The sequence below is a fragment of the Pongo pygmaeus genome, chromosome 23 (genome assembly GCF_028885625.2).
Source record: "Pongo pygmaeus isolate AG05252 chromosome 23, NHGRI_mPonPyg2-v2.0_pri, whole genome shotgun sequence".
In the NCBI taxonomy this organism is placed as follows: Eukaryota; Metazoa; Chordata; class Mammalia; order Primates; family Hominidae; genus Pongo; species Pongo pygmaeus.
In genome coordinates this window covers 41,289,177-41,307,180 of record NC_085931.1, presented here as the reverse complement: position 1 = coordinate 41,307,180, position 18,004 = coordinate 41,289,177, and the positions used below count along the sequence as shown (strand labels likewise).

At 55.8% G+C, this 18,004-nt stretch overlaps 1 protein-coding gene across 2 annotated transcripts; it reads left to right on the top strand.

Moving 5' to 3' along the window:
* The first annotated feature begins 7,596 nt into the window (after positions 1-7,596).
* RNF215 (ring finger protein 215) lies at positions 7,597-16,172 on the top strand. 2 transcript variants are annotated; one of them, XM_054470311.2, is made up of 9 exons: positions 7,597-7,978; positions 8,256-8,399; positions 8,875-8,946; positions 9,027-9,112; positions 10,510-10,666; positions 14,594-14,713; positions 14,790-14,933; positions 15,183-15,285; positions 15,374-16,172. In XM_054470311.2, exons 1-9 carry the CDS (start codon positions 7,694-7,696, stop codon positions 15,394-15,396), a joined length of 1,134 nt encoding a protein of 377 aa, XP_054326286.1. In that variant the 5' UTR covers positions 7,597-7,693; the 3' UTR covers positions 15,397-16,172. The 2 variants fall into 2 exon arrangements, with proteins under 2 accessions (XP_054326286.1, XP_054326285.1); XM_054470310.2 differs by having other exon boundaries at positions 15,183-16,172.
* The last annotated feature ends 1,832 nt before the right edge of the window (positions 16,173-18,004 follow it).

Below are 18,004 nucleotides of genomic sequence, written 5' to 3'. Positions count from 1 at the left end.
GCCTGCCCCTCCCAGGTTCAACAGCTGCCTCTTTCTTCTTCCTCCACTGAGACTTAACCTACCTCTGGCCCACCATAAATCAGCTAGTTAATTTGATCATATAAATCCTAAATAGGCCTGGGCTTGGTTGCTCACACCCGTAATCCCAACACTTAGGGAGGCCGAAGTGGGCAGATCACCTCAGGTCAGGAGTTCAAGACCAGCCTGGCCAACATGGTGAACCCCATATCTACTAAACATACAAAAAAAAAAAAAAAAAAATTAGCCAGGCATGGTGGTGCACACCTGTAGTCCCAGCTACTTGGGAGCCTGAGGCAGGAGAATTGCTTGAACCCAGGAGGTGGAGGCTGCAGTGACCCAAGATGGCACCATTGCATTCCAGCCTGGGCGACAATGCAAGACTCTGTCTCAAAAAAAAAAAAAAAAAAAAAGAAAAGAGAAAAAAACCTAGCCAGGCACAGTGGCTCACGCCTGTAATCCCAGCACTTTGGGAGGCTGAGGCGGGTGGATTACCTGAGTTCACGAGTTTGAGACCAGCCTGGCCAACATGGTGAAACTAAAAATACAAAAAGTAGCCGGGCATGGTGGCGGACACCTGTAATCCCAGCTACTTGGGAGGGTGAGGCAGGAGAATTGCTTGAACCCAGGAGGCAGAGGTTGCAGTGAGCCGAGATCACGCCACTGCAGTCCAGCCTGGGCAACAGGAGAGAAACTCGATCTAAAAAACAAAACAAAACAAAACAAAACAAAAAAACACCTAAATAAATAATCTGGTGAAGTCCTGGAGCTGGCTACCGAGAGAAAGTCCCTCCTTCCCATCCCCACTTTTTCTCCATCCCCTAATCCCTGCCCTACAGTTCTTTCTCCCTGCTAGGTATGTTGCACACCTGCTCAAGAATCTTCAACGGCTCCCTGGTTCCTTCCTGAGTCGACTCAATCCCACCGATCTGCATCTGAGGCCTACCCTCACCCCATCCCAGCATTCCCTGTGGCACCAATGGCCACTTGCCCTCTCCACACACTTCATTTCAATCTGAAAAGCTTCCCACTGTCCCTTAGACACACCTCTGCCCTCCTGCCTCTGTGAGAGCTGCTGCTGTGTCCTGTATCCTCCTGCCAGGTCTTCCCCAGCCCTCAAGACTCTCATCAAATACTGTTTCCAGGAGCTTCTCCCTGAGCTACCCAATGCAACACGACCTCTGCCAACCAGAAGTCCCCTTTCCTGGCCTTGATATGGACTATTTTGCGTGGTAGTGGCAACTATCAGGGAACAGTGTGGCCCAACAGGAAGAACCAGGCCTCCCGGGTCAGGCAGGCTGGAGGGGAGAGCCTTCTGTGATGGGTGTGTTGCTCCGGGTATATCTTGCTGGGGACTTTGGTTAGGGGAACACAGAGTGTGAACAACTTAAAGAAGGCTGGTGGCATGCAGAGATCTAGGAGAAGCGTTGGGGTGGCAGTCCTAGTGTTGACAGAGCCCTGTGCTTCAGATTCTTCTGGGGGGCAGCTCTGGGCACAGGAAGGAGCACTGGACTGGGAGTCTGGTGTGTGGGCTGGAGACCACGTTCTTGCTTAATGTGCTGCCGTGACTATTCCGCAAGGCACACATTTGGGGGTCTCCTCAGGGCTGCTGGCCTGTGCCCTCTAGACCTTGGTTGTTTCCTCACTAAAATGAGGGCACTGGCCTTGAGATCAGAGGCCTCCTGCGTGCCCTGGCCTCAGAATCTGTGGTGCCAGGGGGAAGGGGGTGGCACAGAGATTGGCACTGTGATTTGAGAGTTGGAAAGAACAGTCTTTTAAACTCTTCAACAAATATTTGTGGAACACTCTACTTCCATGGGGCCAGGGCAGCACGAACTCTCTGGAAAGCCCTTGTGCCTGTGGGCAGCCATGCAGAAAAGCCCTGGCCCCAGCCTCCTCCCCTCCTCCCAGCCCAGCCCTGTGGGGCTTGCGGCCGCCTCAAGTCACCTGCCTCCTCTGGGTGTCTGTGATCTGGGGAGAGAACTAATCCCGCCACTGTGAGAATTCCAAGTGAAATAATGGCTGGGAAAGTGGTGGGCGCACACAGGTGAGGGATTATTATTACTATCGTGTTGCTTCTGAAGGCACAACAGAGAGTGAGAAACTAAGCCTGTCTGGCTCCTCCCCCGAGCCCCACTTCCTCCTCACTTCTGCAGTCCAGCCTGGCTTTGCAAAGAAACAAAATCCTCTCCCCACCCCACTTCCCACACTCGAACCCCTGATTAAGTCCCTTACCTTCCTGGATATCACTGTCTAATCCCTAAGCCCTTTCTCACCAGTCTCCAGTTGTCTCCAAGAGCCAAATCCCTTTAGAATGAGGTGGCCCAGATAGCTGTGAGCACAGAGGCTGGGGGCAGGGAGCTGGGACCTCAGGAGTCCCCCAGAGGGGAGGGGAGGGCCGGAGGGGTGCTGGGGCCCCTGCTATGGCTCTGGCACTAGCTGGCAGGAGCCTGGGGACTTCCCTTGGGAAGGATGGGTTGCCATTTCCACCCCAAATAGAGCTAAAATAGAGTCCAGATTCTGTAGGCAAGCTTGTTCCCACGCCAGTGACCTGTCAAAGCAGAACAGCATAGGAGTGGGCCCACCAACTCTGGAACCAGACTACCTGGGTTTGGGTCCCGGTTCTATAACCTAGCAAAGTTACTTGACCTCTGCTTCAATTTCCCATCTGTAAAATGGCAGTGATAATCTTACTACCTCATATGATTGGAATGAGATTAAATGAGCTAATTCATCAAAAAAATGTTGAAGAGTACTTGGAACACTGTAAAGCTATTGGCTGGTTTTTTTTTTTTTATTTTTTGTGGGTTTTTTTTTTTTGTAGAGATGGGGGTCTCACTATGTTGCCCAGGCTGGTCTTGAGCTCTTGGCCTCAAGTGATCCTCCCACCTTGGCCTCCCAAAGTGCTGGGATTACAGGTGTGAGCCACTGTACCCAGCTGGTATCAGCTGTTTTCACTTGCACTCTGTTTCTTCTCTTGAATATTCTTGCCATTCAGGTGCCAGCCCACACACCACCTCTTAGAGAGGTCTCCCTTCCCTGGTGATGAGGCTGAAGTGGCCTCTGGCCCCCAGCCCCTCTCTGATGCTATTTTATCTCGTTCCTGTGGCACCTACCGTGGCCTGAAATGATCTTGCTTGTGTATGTGGTTATGCTTTTCTATCTGTTCCCAAGGGCAGAAGCCATTGCTGGTCACGGTCACTGCTCCATGCCCAGTACCTAGCACCGAGAAGGCCTTTGATATTCACTTGTGGGCATGACACTCACCCCGTCCCTGAGAGCTGGGCCCAAGGAAGGAGCAGGACCCCCTCCACTTTACAGCCCATGCCACAATTATGCTGCGGCTACTTTGCATCTGCCCTGTGTGATCTTGAGTGAGTCATCGACCCTCTGAGCATCTGGGTGAGTGGAGGGAGGTGGCAGATGGAACTAGGCAATCAAGGGACACTTTAAGATCTTCCAACACAACTTGTTTTATGTGCTGGGGCTCATGTCCATAAGGTAAAGGGATCTTAGGGACCTCCACGTTCTAAAAATACCACCACCTCAGGCCTAGCCGTCCCTGTTGCCACTGGGCCTGAAGCCCCCACTGATGGTGACACATTTCCGTGAGTTAGGCATTGTCTTCTTCAAGGCCCTTTTTGTACAAAACAAAGTCACTGGTCCCCATGTGGCCACATTCCCCGGGGACCAGCCTGCCACCTGGTGGCAGCTTGATTACATTGGCCTCTTCCTCATCGGTGGGGCCCAGGTTCATGCTCACTGGAATAGACACATATTCTAGATGTGGATTTGCCTTCCCTGCCCTTCATCCTTCTGCCAGCAGCACCATCTGCGTACTCACGGAATGCCTCATCCATTTTTATGGCATTTGCACAGCCTGGTGTGTGACCAAATAACTCATTTCACAGCAAACGAAGAGAAGCAGAGGGCTCAGGTTCACGGAATTCAAGGGCCTTATCGTACACCCCATTCCTGGTACCAATTCTAAAATATTTCATCCTCATCACCACCCCCTTCCACCACTGAGGTAACATATTCCATGCCTCACACTTTCATTAATAGCTTTGTTTCTTCCTAGGTCCCCCTGCAACTTTACAGAATAAGGAGAGACAGAGGAATTGGGGCCTTCTCCATGCAGGTCTCTGCCCAGCCCAGGGCCAGGAAACCTTGTATCCCAAGAAACAAGCTACTTGGAATCACAGCATGTCTGATGAAAGGCCCTCCCAAGTCCTTTAGTCCAAGCTCCCATTTTACAACTGAGGACGCAGGCCAAGAAAACAGAAGTGGCTTGCCCAGAGGCCCATGGTGAGAGAGTGACAGCCCTGTCCCCTCTAGCTCCTCACCCTCTCTTGGGAGTTTGGATCTGCAGGTTGGGCTACTCCAGAGAGAGCCCACAGGGCTGAGGGTCCTGTTGTCCATCCCTGGGAGCAGGGTGCCTGCATGTCTCTTAGCTGGCATCCCTTCCCCCGCTTCTGGGGTCCTCCAGTCCCCTCCTCCTCAGATACTCCACTCCTAGGCAGGGCCTCAAGGTTACTCATCTCCTTGCCGTCAATCTCCCATCCTTGGCTGCCTCACTTCCTGGGCTTACACTGCACTCTGCCCCCTGCCAGCATTGGCTCCAATCTTTACTGTTTCTTTACCCACCCCCTAACCCTCCTCACCCCAAAGCAGCAGAAGGCCCCTGGCTGGGCTGAGCTACACCCACCCACATTGAGGTAACATCCTCCAGCTCTTGTTCCTTCTGCAATAACCAGGGGTTACTCCATGGAAGAACACACCACAGGGAACTGGTTACCCACCAAGTTTGCAAGGGGGCTCCGACTCCCACTGATGGAAGGCTAGGATGTGGATATTTGTGGGGAAGCAGAACTGTGTTCTAGGTGGGGGACAAGCATGAACAAGGACCTGCATCTGGTTGTAGTGTGTATGTTGAGGGGTGACTAGGTCGGTGGGGTGAGGGATAGGGAGAAAGTGGGGACAGGGCAGGCAGAACATGGAGCCAAAGACCTGGCTGATTACAGGGTGCGTCCTTGCAACCCTGTTGTTGGGGCTGACAGGTGGGCTGGGATAATCACAGAATTGGAGAAGCAAGCCTCTCCACAGGCACCACGGGGCTTCCACAGTGCATTTTGTAGCTTATGAAGAGTGATTTCATACATATGAGAAAACATTAGTAACATATCCAAGTAGTGATCCCTTATCCTTGGGCGATACATTCCAAGATCCTCAGTGGATGCCGGAAACCTCAGGTAGTGCTGAACACATACTGTATTTCTTCAATCTGATAACTCTGAGGCCTACTAAGTGACTAACACGTGATAACATTTACAGCGTGGGGAAGATTCACATCCAGGGTGGGATGGAGAGGAAAGGCAAGAGATTTCATCACGCTACTCAGAACAGCATGCAATTTAAAACTTATGAATTGTTTATTTCTGGAATTTTCCATTTAATATTTTTTTGGACCTCGGTTGGCTGAAGGTAACTAAAACCTCAGGTAAGGGGAGACTACTATAGACCAATGGAACAGAATAGAGAATCTAGCTATGTGCAGTGGCTAATGCCTGTAAGCCCAGCACTTTGGGAGGCTGAGGTAGGCAGTTCCCTTGAGCCCAGGAGTTCAAGACCAGTGTGGGCAACACGGTGAAACCCTGTCTCTACAAAAAAAAAAAAAAAAATTAGCTGGGCATAGTGGCACACCCCTGTGGTCTCAGCTACTTTGGAGGCTGAGGTGGGAGAATCAGTTGACCCTGGGAGGTGGAGGTTGCAATGAGCTGAGAAGTCACCATTGCACTCCAGCCTGGGCAACAGAGAGAGACCCTGTCTCAAAAATAAACAAATGTATAAATAATTTTTTAATGCTTAAAGTTTTACTTTTCTTATTTAGGTCTTTAGTCTATGTGGAATTCATATTTTGTATATGATGTATATGTAATAGGGGTCTAATTTCTTTTCCTAATGGTTAATTCAATTTCTTAGCACAATTTACCAAACAGTCCATGATACTGCCTCCTTCTATCTCCACAAACACAATGTTTCCTCTGACGTACACCATCTTTAGATGTGTGGGTCAGTTTCTGGCCTATTTCATGTTCCATTTAGGCTAGTATCGGGGGCTGTCTTATATTCCCATCTCACACTTCTTCAGGAGCAACTTGGTCATCCCATATCAGTGTTCATACAGGTGTTCACTGTAAAATTCTTTCAATTTTTCTGGAGAAAAAAGAGTGTTGCGGCTCATCTGGCCCAGGCTGGAGTGCAGTGGCACCATCTCAGCTCACTGCAAGCTCCGCCTCCCGGGTTCACGCCGTTCTCCTGCCTCAGCCTCCCTAGTAGCTGGGACTACAGGCGCCTCCCAACATGCCCGGCTGTTTTTTTGCATTTTTAGTAGAGACGGGGTTTCACCTTGTTAGCCACGATGGTCTCGATCTCCTGACCTCGTGATCCGCCCGCCTCAGCCTCCCGAAGTGCTGGGATTACAGGCGTGACCCACCGCGCCCGGCCCACCATACAATTTTTAAAGGCTCAGGTTTCAGACTGAGCCAGCTCCCAGCAGCCCCAACCCTTGGAGAAACGGACAGGTTTTGGAACAGTAGTGGTACTTCCACATTCCAGTAGACATTTGAGTTATTTGCTGGGGGTGAGGCAGTGTTGATTTTACATGGTGCTTATTTATTTATTATTTATTTATTTATTTATTTATTTAGAGACGGAGTTTCACTCTTGTGGCCCAGGCTGGATTCCAATGGTGCGATCTTGGCTCGCTGCAACCTCCGCCTCCTGGGTTCAAGCGATTCTCCTGCTTCAGCCTTCCGAATAGCTGGAATTAGAGGCATGCGCCACCACGCCCGGCTAATTTTGTATTTTCAGTAGAGACGGGGTTTCTCCATGTTGGTCAGGCGGGTCTCGAACTCCTGACCTCAGGTGATCCGCCCCCCTCGGCCTCCCAAAGTGGTGGGATTACAGGCGTGAGCCACCGCGCCCGGCGTATGGTGCCCATTTCACAGATGAGGGAAGTGACCCAGCCTCTCAGTCCCACTGAGGAACTGAGTCCCTGCCTGCTTCGTCTTGCCTTGCCCCCCAGCCCCTTTCCCCTGCCCCTCCATCTCCCCCGTCGGCTTCCCACGCCAGTCTCTGGTTCTCTGCCTCCTGCTGTTTAGTGGGGTCGAGACAGGGAGGACCGGGGAAGAGAGGGACGTGACTTGGCCCTGGCCACCCCGTGGGTCCACGGGGCTGCCACAGAACAAGGGCCTGCCACCAGGCCCCTTAGACATCCCTTGCTCCTGCCCTTCTCGGGCTCTGATCGTGTCTCTGCTCCCCCAGGGCGCCCTTTCCAACTATTTTCCTGTCTGCCCCACTGATTCGTCCGCTCCCGGAGCACCTCCTCTCTCTGACTTCCCGCCTTCCCGCTGCGACCCCGGTTTCGCCCCTCTTCAGCTCCCTCGGCCGCCGGCGCCTGAGCTCTCCTCGGCCACCAGGGGGCGCCCGCGGCCCAGTCTGGGCGCGGGAGCCTCCGAGCGCCCACTCCATTCCTCCTGGTGCCCCGCCCCGTCCGGCCGCGGCCCCGCCCCTCCCGGCGCCCCGCCCGTCCGGCAGCGGCCTCGCTCCCTCCGATCCCCCCAGCGCCCGGGACCCCTGGCCCTACTGTTGCGCTAGCTCGCCGGGTCCGGCCATGGGCCCTGCCGCTCGCCCCGCGCTGAGATCGCCGCCGCCGCCTCCGCCTCCGCCCCCGTCGCCGCTGCTGCTGCTGCTGCCCCTGCTGCCGCTGTGGCTGGGCCTGGCGGGGCCCGGGGCCGCGGCGGACGGCAGCGAGCCAGCGGCCGGGGCGGGGCGGGGCGGAGCCCGCGCCGTGCGGGTGGACGTGAGACTGCCGCGCCAGGACGCTCTGGTCCTGGAGGGCGTCAGGATCGGCTCCGAAGCCGACCCGGCGCCCCTGCTGGGCGGTCGTCTGCTGCTGGTGAGCGCTGCTGAGCCATCTGGCCGCATCACTAAACCCCTCTCCCAACCCTCCCTAGAGACCCCGCACCCTGAACCGACGTTCAACCTCCACCAAGCCCTGACAGTCCAGCGCCCCTCCCCAGGCTCCCCAGGCTCCCCAGGCCCCCAGCATTCAGGCTTCCCAAACCTGGGAGCCAGATGATCTCCTAACTCTGGCCTTGCATCCACTGTGATGACCCCGGCTCCCTTCTCCCCCACACCCTGCCTCCCTCTGCTCATGGCCCCTTGCCACACAGATGGACATCGTGGATGCCGAGCAGGAGGCACCGGTGGAAGGCTGGATTGCAGTGGCATACGTGGGCAAGGAGCAGGCGGCCCAGTTCCACCAGGAGAATAAGGGCAGTGGCCCGCAGGCCTATCCCAAGGCCCTGGTCCAGCAGGTGCAGGGGATGTCTGTGGGGGAGACAGCTGGAGGAAAGGATTCCAAGGCATCTGCTAGAGCCAGGCCCTCCTTAGATGGGCCCTTAAGAGTTTGCAGAGAAGCCCTAGGCCTGGTGGGTCAGGGCACCCCAGTTTGAAGAATGGAGTCAGTATGGCTTCGAAGCAGGGAGGTGAGAGGAGGCCAGAGAAAGGTTGGGAAGCTTGACCAGGCTCTGAGAGTATGGGATGGGGGAGCTGCTGCTGGCGACCACTGCGGGGACTGCCCTGATAGGACCGGCGAAGGCACAGCGCATCTGGAAGAGAGGCAGGAGGAAGGAAGCAGTTTCCACCTTTGACCTCAAGGAGCTTATGGCTAGTTTGTCCAGAGTTTTGCTCAGTGCAGGGCCAGGAGCTAAGAGCAGCTAGGGCTGCAGGTGGTGAGGCAGGTGTGCAGGCAGGGTATATGCTAGCCTCTCGCCTTCTATCCCTCCGCAGATGCGGCGGGCCCTCTTCCTGGGAGCCTCTGCCCTGCTTCTCCTCATCCTGAACCACAACGTGATCCGAGAGGTAAATCGGACCAGCCCATGAGGGTAAGCAAGCTGGGGAAAGGGGGACCCAGGCCTGCTGACCTCCTTGTCTCCCTGCAGCTGGACGTATCCCAGCTTCTGCTCAGGCCAGTGATCGTCCTCCATTATTCCTCCAACGTCACCAAGCTGTTGGATGCACTGCTGCAGTGAGTTGGCATTTAGACTTCAAAGGACTGACCCTGGGTACAGACAGCCCCTGGTTCTCCCATGGACTGAGGGGGCTTGGGACCAGGGCCTTACCTGTTAGCGTTTGTTTGTTTGTTTGTTTTTGAGATGGAGTATCACTCTTGTTGCCCAGGCTGGAATGCAATGGTTCAGTCTCGGCTCACTGGAACCTCTGCCTTCCAGGTTCAAGTGATTCTCCTGCCTCAGCCTCCCAAGTAGCTAGGATCACAGTCATGTGCCACCACACCCAGCTAATTTTTTGTATTTTTAGGGTTTCACCATGTTGGCCAGGCTGGTCTTGAACACCTGACCTTAGGTCCACCTGCCTTGGCCTCCCAAAGTGCTGGGATTAAAGGCATGAGCCCCTGTTGCCACTGCTCCTGCTACTGCCCCTGCTGCCACTGTGGCTGGGCCTGGCAGGGCCCGGCCTAACTGTTAACTTTTTTTTTTTTTTTTTGAGACAGAGTTTTGCTCTGTCACCCAGGCTGGAGTGCAGTGGTGCGATCTCGGCTCACTGCAAGCTCTGCCTCCCAGGTTCACGCCATTCTCCTGCCTCAGCCTCCCAAGTAGCTGGGAGTACAGTCGCCCACCACCACGCCTGGCTAATTTTTTTGAATTTTTAGTAGAGACGGGGTTTCACTGTGTTAGCCAGGATGGTCTTGATCTGCTGACCTTGTGATCCACCTGTCTCGGCCTCCCAAAGTGCTAGGATTACAGGCGTGAGCCACTGCGCCCGGCCAACTGTTAGCTTTAAGACTGCCCTCTCGGCTGGGAATGGTGGCTCATGCCTGTGATCCCAGCACTTTGGTAAGCCGAGGAAGGAGTATCACTTGAGTCCAGGAGTTTGAGACCAGCCAGGGCAACATGGCAAGACTCAGTCTCTACAAAAAATACAAAAATTAGCTGGGCATGGTGGCACATGCCTGTAGTCTCAGCTAATCAGGAGGCTGAAGTGGGAAGATCACTTGAGCCCCGGGGGTAGAGGCTGCAGTGAGCTGTGACTGTGCCACTGCACTCCAGTCTGGGTGACAAAGGGAGACGCTGTCTCAAAAAAAAAAAAAAGACTGTCGTGTCCCAGGCTGAAAAATGGGTGAGGGGATGGGAAGGAGGTGCCAGAGCCTGGAGCTTGGAGCAAGGAGGTGGCTCTGTGGGCAGAGAGGACTGGCCCCAGCAAGGAGGAAGATGGACTTGCAGGCTTCCCTGGCCTGGCTGGTGTGAAAACTGGAAAAACCAATAGAGGGAAAAGGCCTGGGGCAAAGTGGAAGGCCAACAGGGGCGACAGTCGTAGGTATCCTTTTCCTGCAGAGCTGGGGTGGGTGGGTCTGGGCCTCCCTTCCCAAGAGTCCTTCCATCTGGTCCTGGTGACTTTCTCTCCCAGGAGGACCCAGGTCACAGCTGAGATCACCAGCGGAGAGTCCCTGTCTGCCAATATCGAGTGGAAACTGACCTTGTGGACCACCTGTGGCCTCTCCAAGGATGGCTATGGAGGATGGCAGGACTTGGTCTGCCTGGGAGGCAGTCGTGCCCAGGAGCAGGTGGGTGCTAGCAGATTACACGGGGCCTAGGGAAAGGAGGCTCGTGGGGTCATATACATGGCCTTGTATTGCAAATCCTGTCACTTCTCCCCACCTTAGTGACAGGGACGGCCTCTCCCACCCCACAGGAGTGCTGTGAGTGTTCAGAGACATGGTGTAGGTGGGCGCTCAGTGGGGCGCCTGGGCCAGGTCACATGCAGTCAGTGTTAGCTGCCCTCCTCACGTTCTGCAGGCATTGGGAAGCCTTATTCCACTGCCTGTAAAGTTCAGACCCCTCTGCGTGGCTTTCCCACCTCTCTGCATCACTCACTCACTGTATTTTTCTAGTCCTTTTTCCTATGCTCTGGCCACCCTGTACCAATGACTACACATGCTCTGGCCTTCTGCCACTGGGCCTTGTCTACACCTGGCTGTAGACGTGGACACCTTTTCTCTCTGTGTCCACACGTCCTAGTCTAGCTAGAACCTTCACAACTCATCCTGCCACGTTTCTTTGGAAAGCCTCCCTCACACCCCAGCTTGAAGTCCCCTCTCTCCCTCTTTTGTATCACAACAAGGCATGGTCAGGCCGTCCCTGAGCTTCTTGGGACAGCCCATCCTGCATGTGATGAGGCGCGTCACTTTGTCTCCTGACAGCCAGGACTGTGTTTTATCGTCTCTGGATTTCCAGCGCTTGGCATCAGGGCATTCAAGGGTATTCTGTTCACAAGCATTTCTTGGGTCCCTACTCTGCCAGGCAGTCACGTCCTGGTCTCCTGGTGTACAGCCTCCAGCAGGTGTTGGCCACTGTGGGCTGTGCAGGGCAGCTTCAAGTGGGGCAATCTTGGGATCAAATCCTGGCTTGGAAACCTTAGCTGACTGATCTCAGGCTGGGAGTTTCACCTCTCTGGCCTCATGTTTCTCATTTGCGAACAGGGACGGTACTCTGTGTATACCTGTCACGGGTGGCCCACACAGGCCTCTGGACAGGTCAGGCATTGGTGAGAGGCCCGGGGTGGGGCTGTGCGCAGTCTGCAGGTCGGTCTGGCTGCTCCAGAGGGCAGACCTGAGCAGCCTTGGCCAGGCTGCAGGCCGAGGTCAAGGTGGTCCCAGCCCAAGTATTGGATGGCCATGGCCGCTAAAGTGTCTGAAGGGTGGCTGGAGTAAGCATCTCAGTGGCTGGCCTGATGGGCATCTGGCTCTCAGTCCTGACCCCAGGGCCCAGTCACTGTGCCTCCAGCCTCTGGGAGTCCAGAGCAGCAACACCCATGTATCAGGAAGGTCTGATGAACAGCAGTGGCACGATCTTGGCTCACTGCAGCCTCGACCTCCTGGGCTCAAGTGACCTTCCCACCTCAGCCCCCCAAGTAGCTGGGACTACAGGCACATGCCACCATGTCTAGCTAATTTTTGTATTTTTTGTAGAGATGGGGTTTCACTGTGTTGCCCAGGCTGGTCTCGAGCTCCTGAGCTTAGGCATTCGGCCCACCTCGGCCTCCCAAAGTGCTGGGATTACAGGTGTGAACCACCATGCATGCCCAGCTAATGAACGGTCCTTACTGCTCTGATGGCAAGCTCCCATCCTGCCCTCCATCCCCACCTGGGGCTCTACAAGGTGTGTTCCCCAAGATGCACTGAACCTGGGGCACATAGGGCTCCCCAGGATGCAATGAGCCTGGGGAGGCTGAGTCTTTGGCCTGCAGCGGAGCTTCAGGCCAGCCACACTTTCACCCCACCCAGCTGGCTGCTCTGAGGCATGGAGCTCTACAGCAGGCTCTGCCCTGGAGAGCTTATGCCATAATGGCCACTTAGTCCTGGCATGGGGCTCAGGGGAGTGTCACTTTGTCTCCTGACAGCCAGGGCTGTGTTTTATCATCTCTGGATTTCCAACACTTGGCATCAAGGACATTCAAGGGTATTCTGTCCACAAGCTTTTTTTTTTTTTTTTTTGAGACAGAGTTTCGCTCTTGTTGCCCAGGCTGGAGTGCAGTGGCGCAATCTCGGCTCACCACAGCCTCCGCCTCCCGGGTTCAAGCGATTCTCCTACCTCAGCCTCCCTAGTAACCGGGACTACAGGCATGCACCACCACACACAGGCTAATTTTTTGTATTTTTAGTAGAGACAGGGTTTCTCCATGTTGGTCAGGCTGGTCTCAAACTCCCAACCTCAGGTGATCCGCCCACCTCGGCCTCCCAAAGTGCTGGGATTACAGGCATGAGGCACTGCAGCCGGCCCACAAGCATTTCTTGAGTTACTTCTCTGCCAGGCAGTGATGCCCCGGTCTTCTGGTGTGCAGCCCCCAGCAGGTGTTGGCCAACGTGGGCTGCCCCAGCCCTGGGCTCATGGGGGTCCAGTCTGGAGAGCAGATAGGCCAGAGACACGCTGTCACTCTGCTGGGGTGGGCACAGAGCTGGTGGTGGCCCCGGGACCCTCTAGGGCATGATAAAGGCACTCAGCCTGGGGCTTGGGGACAGCTTCCTAGAACAGGTGGCACTGCCCAGCTGCAGCTGGAGGAGAGAAGAGGGCAGGACGGAGAGGGGAGCTGGGGCTCACAGACACTTCCCAGTGAGGGCCCCCAGAGCACCTCCACTGTGAGCAGAGCGATGGCTTGTGGCACTAGCAGCACCCAGGCTTGTCTAGAGCGGTGGCCTCTTCACATCAGATCATTTCTCAGCCCCTCTTCCCCACATGATAGTAGATGAGCTTCAGCATCGGTCGGGGAAGAACACCATGGCAGAGCAGCACTCAGCTGCAGAGAGCTTTGAAGTGAATGCATGTGTTAGTCCTAACACATCCACAGACCCTGTGCAGAGGCGCACCTGGAGGGAGCGTGCTGTGTTTTGCTTACTCCGCAGCGCCATCTCCTGAGCCAGCTGTTGAGTAGTCAGAGTGCAGCAGCCACACCGCATCTGGGGCGAGTTGAGTCAAGATCATTGTGGTTCCCTCAGTCACTATGAGGCTGCCCAGGGGCCCAGGGCCCCCAGGCTTTAAAGTGTTCTCTTAGTCATGTTTCCTTTCCAAATTCAGTCATTCCACAAAGATGGTGGGAGGTACTGGGTTAGAGTGGTGACCACATCAGCCATGGTTGCCTCCCACCGATGGGAGTGCACAGACCCCCAAGGGCAGCTGCAAGGGAACGCTGGGTAGAGCGGGTGTGAGGAGGCTGGTGCAGTGGCAGGTTAGGGGGGCACATTCACCCAGCCATAAGAGGTCAGGGAACTTCTAGAGCAAGATGTGGAGGCAGTAGCCGAGGAAAGGGATAAGGTGGAAGAGGGTTCCCAAGACAGGGAACAGTGTGGAAAGGCACAGACACTGAGAGGAGGCAAGTGGCACTACAGGGAAGGAGCTCAGGCAGGGGAGCTGCAGGGCCTGGTGTGCAGGGGAGAACCCTCTGGCCGTGGGTGGGAAATGGGTGGCAAGGAGGGCATGAGACCCACCCCCACCCAGGAGAATGCAGCAACAGGCCTTGGGGGCTGGCTCCCTCCCGTACTGGGGGGTGTGAACGTTCAGGCTGGATGGGTGAGTGGGTGATGGCAGGGCCTGAGAAAGCCAACCAGGAGGAAGTAGAGAATGGGGGTGGGAGAGTGAGCGGGTCCCAGGCTGGGTGCTGGTTTGCTGGGTGCTAGGTTGGGGAGTCTCTGAGGCTACCAGATAGAAGCTTCTGTGTGTGCAAAACATCAGGTTTGTTGCCCAGAGAGCCCTGGGCTGGGAATGGATGTGGCTCTCCTTGGAGCTGGATGGGAAGACTTGTAGGGCAAAGTGAGTGATCCTGAGAAGCACACAATGGAAGGGACGGAGCCTTCGGAAGAGGAAGCTGGGGACTGCAGGGACACAGAGGCCGTCAGCACGCCTCACCTGCCTGCTCCCTGGCGTTCCTGGGGGTAGATGTTCCTAAGGGAGGCGTGTGGGGGTGGCCCCGTGTCCCTGATGACTGCTTCCCTCTCCAGAAGCCCCTGCAGCAGCTGTGGAACGCCATCCTGCTGGTGGCCATGCTCCTGTGCACAGGCCTCGTGGTCCAGGCCCAGCGGCAGGCGTCGCGGCAGAGCCAGCGGGAGCTCGGAGGCCAGGTGGGAGCCAGCCCCAGGGAGCCCCAGTGCCCTCAGCCCTTGGGCCTGCAAGACTGTGCCCGTCCTCTCCCCACAGGTGGACCTGTTTAAGCGCCGCGTGGTGCGGAGACTGGCATCCCTCAAGACACGGCGCTGCCGGCTGAGCAGGGCAGCGCCGGGCCTCCCGGATCCGGGTGCTGAGACCTGTGCCGTGTGCCTGGACTACTTCTGCAACAAGCAGGCTAGTGCCCGGGGTAGAGACCAGCCATCAGCTCACCTGTGATGCCTCCCACCTTTACTCCTGGGACCTCGGAACCAGCCCCACCAGGCCCTTCTCCTTCAGCCCCCAGGGCTACAGAGCAGAATTTCAGGGGGCTGGGGGAAGCCGTGAGGTTTCAGTTCCCCAGCTGAGGCGAGGGGCATGGGACCAGGCACCCCCACGTGGAGTCCTGCTTCGGTGGCCTGAGCCCTTCTTCCCCCACCCCTGTAGTGGCTCCGGGTGCTGCCCTGTAAGCACGAGTTTCACCGAGACTGTGTGGACCCCTGGCTGATGCTCCAGCAGACCTGCCCGCTGTGCAAATTCAACGTCCTGGGTGAGCACCAGGGGCGGGGGCCCTCGGCCTACTCCGCCTGCTCCTCACCTGATGCCTCTCTCCCTGTTCTTCTTCCCTTCCCCTGCAGGGAACCGCTACCCCGATGATTAGCTGCCCAGCTGGACTCTGCACATGGGGATGGACCCTTCCTGCCTGCACCCCGGTCCTCAGCCTGGGCTCCCAGGACAGGACAGGATGGGACAGCAGGACAGACAGGACAGCAAGCCCAGTGGGTGGGTGGAAGGATGAGGGCCCCACCATGTCCACACTGGGAAGGAGGGCCCCACAGCTTCAGACTGAGGATCTATGGCTGGGACCAGTCAGTCAAGGAAGAGAGGTCACTTTGGGACCTTCTCTGCAATCCTGTGACGTGAGTCCGCCCTCCTCACAGGCAGCTCCCAGGTCAATAAGGAAAGAGAATATGAGGCCAGTGTAGCTGTCGCCAGGGTTCTGGGAGCTCCCTGTGGCCTGTCTGGGAATCCCTGGGGGCTGAGACTACAGTGGCCAGGTTTTGTGCTTATTTATTGGGGGGTGGGTTGAGGGAAGAGCTATCTGGCCTTGGGGTACCCTGGCCTGATCATCTTTCAGGATACTTCTTGTCAAGGCTGTCTGCCTGTTGCCTTTGGTCCTCAAGCACTGGGAGTCATGGGTCCCACTGCCTGTCCAGCCTGGCTCCCTTCCTGGGCCTGGCTAGGACCAGAGGCCTTAGAAACCATCCTGTTCTGGACTCCTTGGCTGCGGCTTTGTGTTGCCGACTGGGATACTCGAAGCCGCAGGATCAATGTGGTGCCTCATCCAGGGGCATCCATTTTTTTTTTTTTTTTTTAAAGAGTTGGAGTAGGGAAGGTTTAATAGTAAAATAAACATGGCTATATTTTAACATAAGATGTAAAATGTGTATGGGTGCTTTAAGATTTTAAAAAGTTACCTTAGGTTCTACTGCCTGTGGTAGATGGAATTCTAAGATGGCCCCCAAGGTCTCCCACTACCACCCGCCGTGAACATGCCTTGCATTAATATAATCTCTGGAACTGGGACTTGAAGGGATTTTATTTATTTATTTTATTTTTATTTCTTGAGATGGAGTTTCACTCTTGTTGCCCAGGCTGGAGTGCAATGGCGTGATCTCACCTCACTGCAACCTCCGCCTCCCGGGTTCAAGTAATTCTCCTGCCTCAGCCTCCCAAGTAGCTGGGATTACAGACATGCGCCACCACGCCCGGCTAATTTTGTATTTTTAGTAGAGACAGGGTTTCTCCATGTTGGTCAGGCTGGTCTCGAACTCCCGATCTCAGGTGATCCGCCTGCCTCAGCCTCCCAAAGTACTGGGATTACAGACGTGAGCCACCGCGCCTGGCTTCTCAAAGGGATTTTACGCCCATGGTTGGGTCCTGTCTTATGGCAAGCTGACCTGAAGATAGGGAAAGTATTTGAGTGAGCCTTGCCCTAACCACATGAGCCTATTCAAAGTAGTTTTCTGCTAGTAGAAGAGGAGGAAGTCAGGGAATTGAAGCATGTGGGGGATTCAGCACATGAGAAATCCTCTGTTGTTGACTTGAAGATGGAGGGAGCCCCATGGCAAGGAAGGTGGACGGCCTCTAGGAGCCGAGAGAGGACCTGGCTTACAGCCAGCCAGTGAGGACACGGGGACCTCAGTCCCACGGCCGCAAGGATCGGAATTCTGCCAACAAGTGGAGCTTGGAAGCCAATTCTTCCCCAGAACTGGCAGAAAGGAACGCAACCTGGTAGATGCCTCAATTTTAGCCCTCTGGGACCCGGGAGCAAAAAAACCCAGCCACACAGAACCCGGACTTCTGCCGCCAGAACTGGGAGCTAATGAATACATGGCCACGGAGTTGATGGGCGCCTGAGAGAGCTGCTCAGCTGTGAGGTCCTTCCCCTGGACTTGAGCACAGGCCTTCCGGCTCAGGGTGCTGAGGGATGGTGCTCCCCTGTGAGGGGGGTGCCCAGGGCACCCCAGCCTCCCTCAGGAACTCCCAGGCCCCTCAGAAGCAGGAAGTTGGGCTGACCAAGGCTGTGGTAGCTCAGCTATATACATGGCCCCTCTTGACCCTTCTCTGTGAACTGAGGTGCCCTACCTGACAGCCTCTTCACCAAGGGAAAATGCTTCAGGCATCTGGGAGCGTGCACCCTGAGAAGGCCTCAGCAAGGTTTTGGAAACTGTCCTTCACAGGTGAGGTGGCTCAGGGTAGGCTGGTGGCTTCATGAGGAAAACCAGAGCCCCAGATGCTTGGCCGCATGGCACCCTGGGCTGAAGAGACCCCCAAGGGACAGGGATGGGAAAGCCAGGGCTGGCACGGTGTCCTCTGTTTGGGGGAGGCCTTGCCCCGCCTTCAGTGGCCTCCTGGGGCTATGACCTCCAGGATTTAGAGAAACCTTCATGACGGTCACCATTTCCTAAAGGCAAGGAGTTCCTCAGTGAAAGGAGGCCTGACCTCTTGGGTCCTTAATGTGCCCAGCGCAGGTCCAGAGCCCGAGTGGGAGGCTGAAGGCGTTGCTGCCCTCTGCCTGCTTCAGACCTCCTCACCGGCCCTTCCTCTGTCCCCTCCCACCAGAGCCCTTTCTGAGTCGATGTGGGCCACTGAGGCCAGGTTCACCCCTCGACCCTTGCTCTGGGGATAGAAAAACGGCCCTTCACCTGGCCCGGGTCCTAGGAGCTTCCTCTGCCCTGGGTGTACTCTCCTATCCCACAGCCTCT

Coding starts and splice junctions, on each gene's coding strand:
- RNF215 (XM_054470310.2), top strand. CDS start 7,694: ATGGGCCCTGCCGCTCGCCCCGCGCTGAGATCGCCGCCGCCGCCTCCG. Junction 8,400..8,874: donor CCAAGGCCCTGGTCCAGCAG/GTGCAGGGGATG, acceptor ATCCCTCCGCAG/ATGCGGCGGGCCCTCTTCCT. Junction 10,667..14,593: donor GCAGTCGTGCCCAGGAGCAG/GTGGGTGCTAGC, acceptor TTCCCTCTCCAG/AAGCCCCTGCAGCAGCTGTG.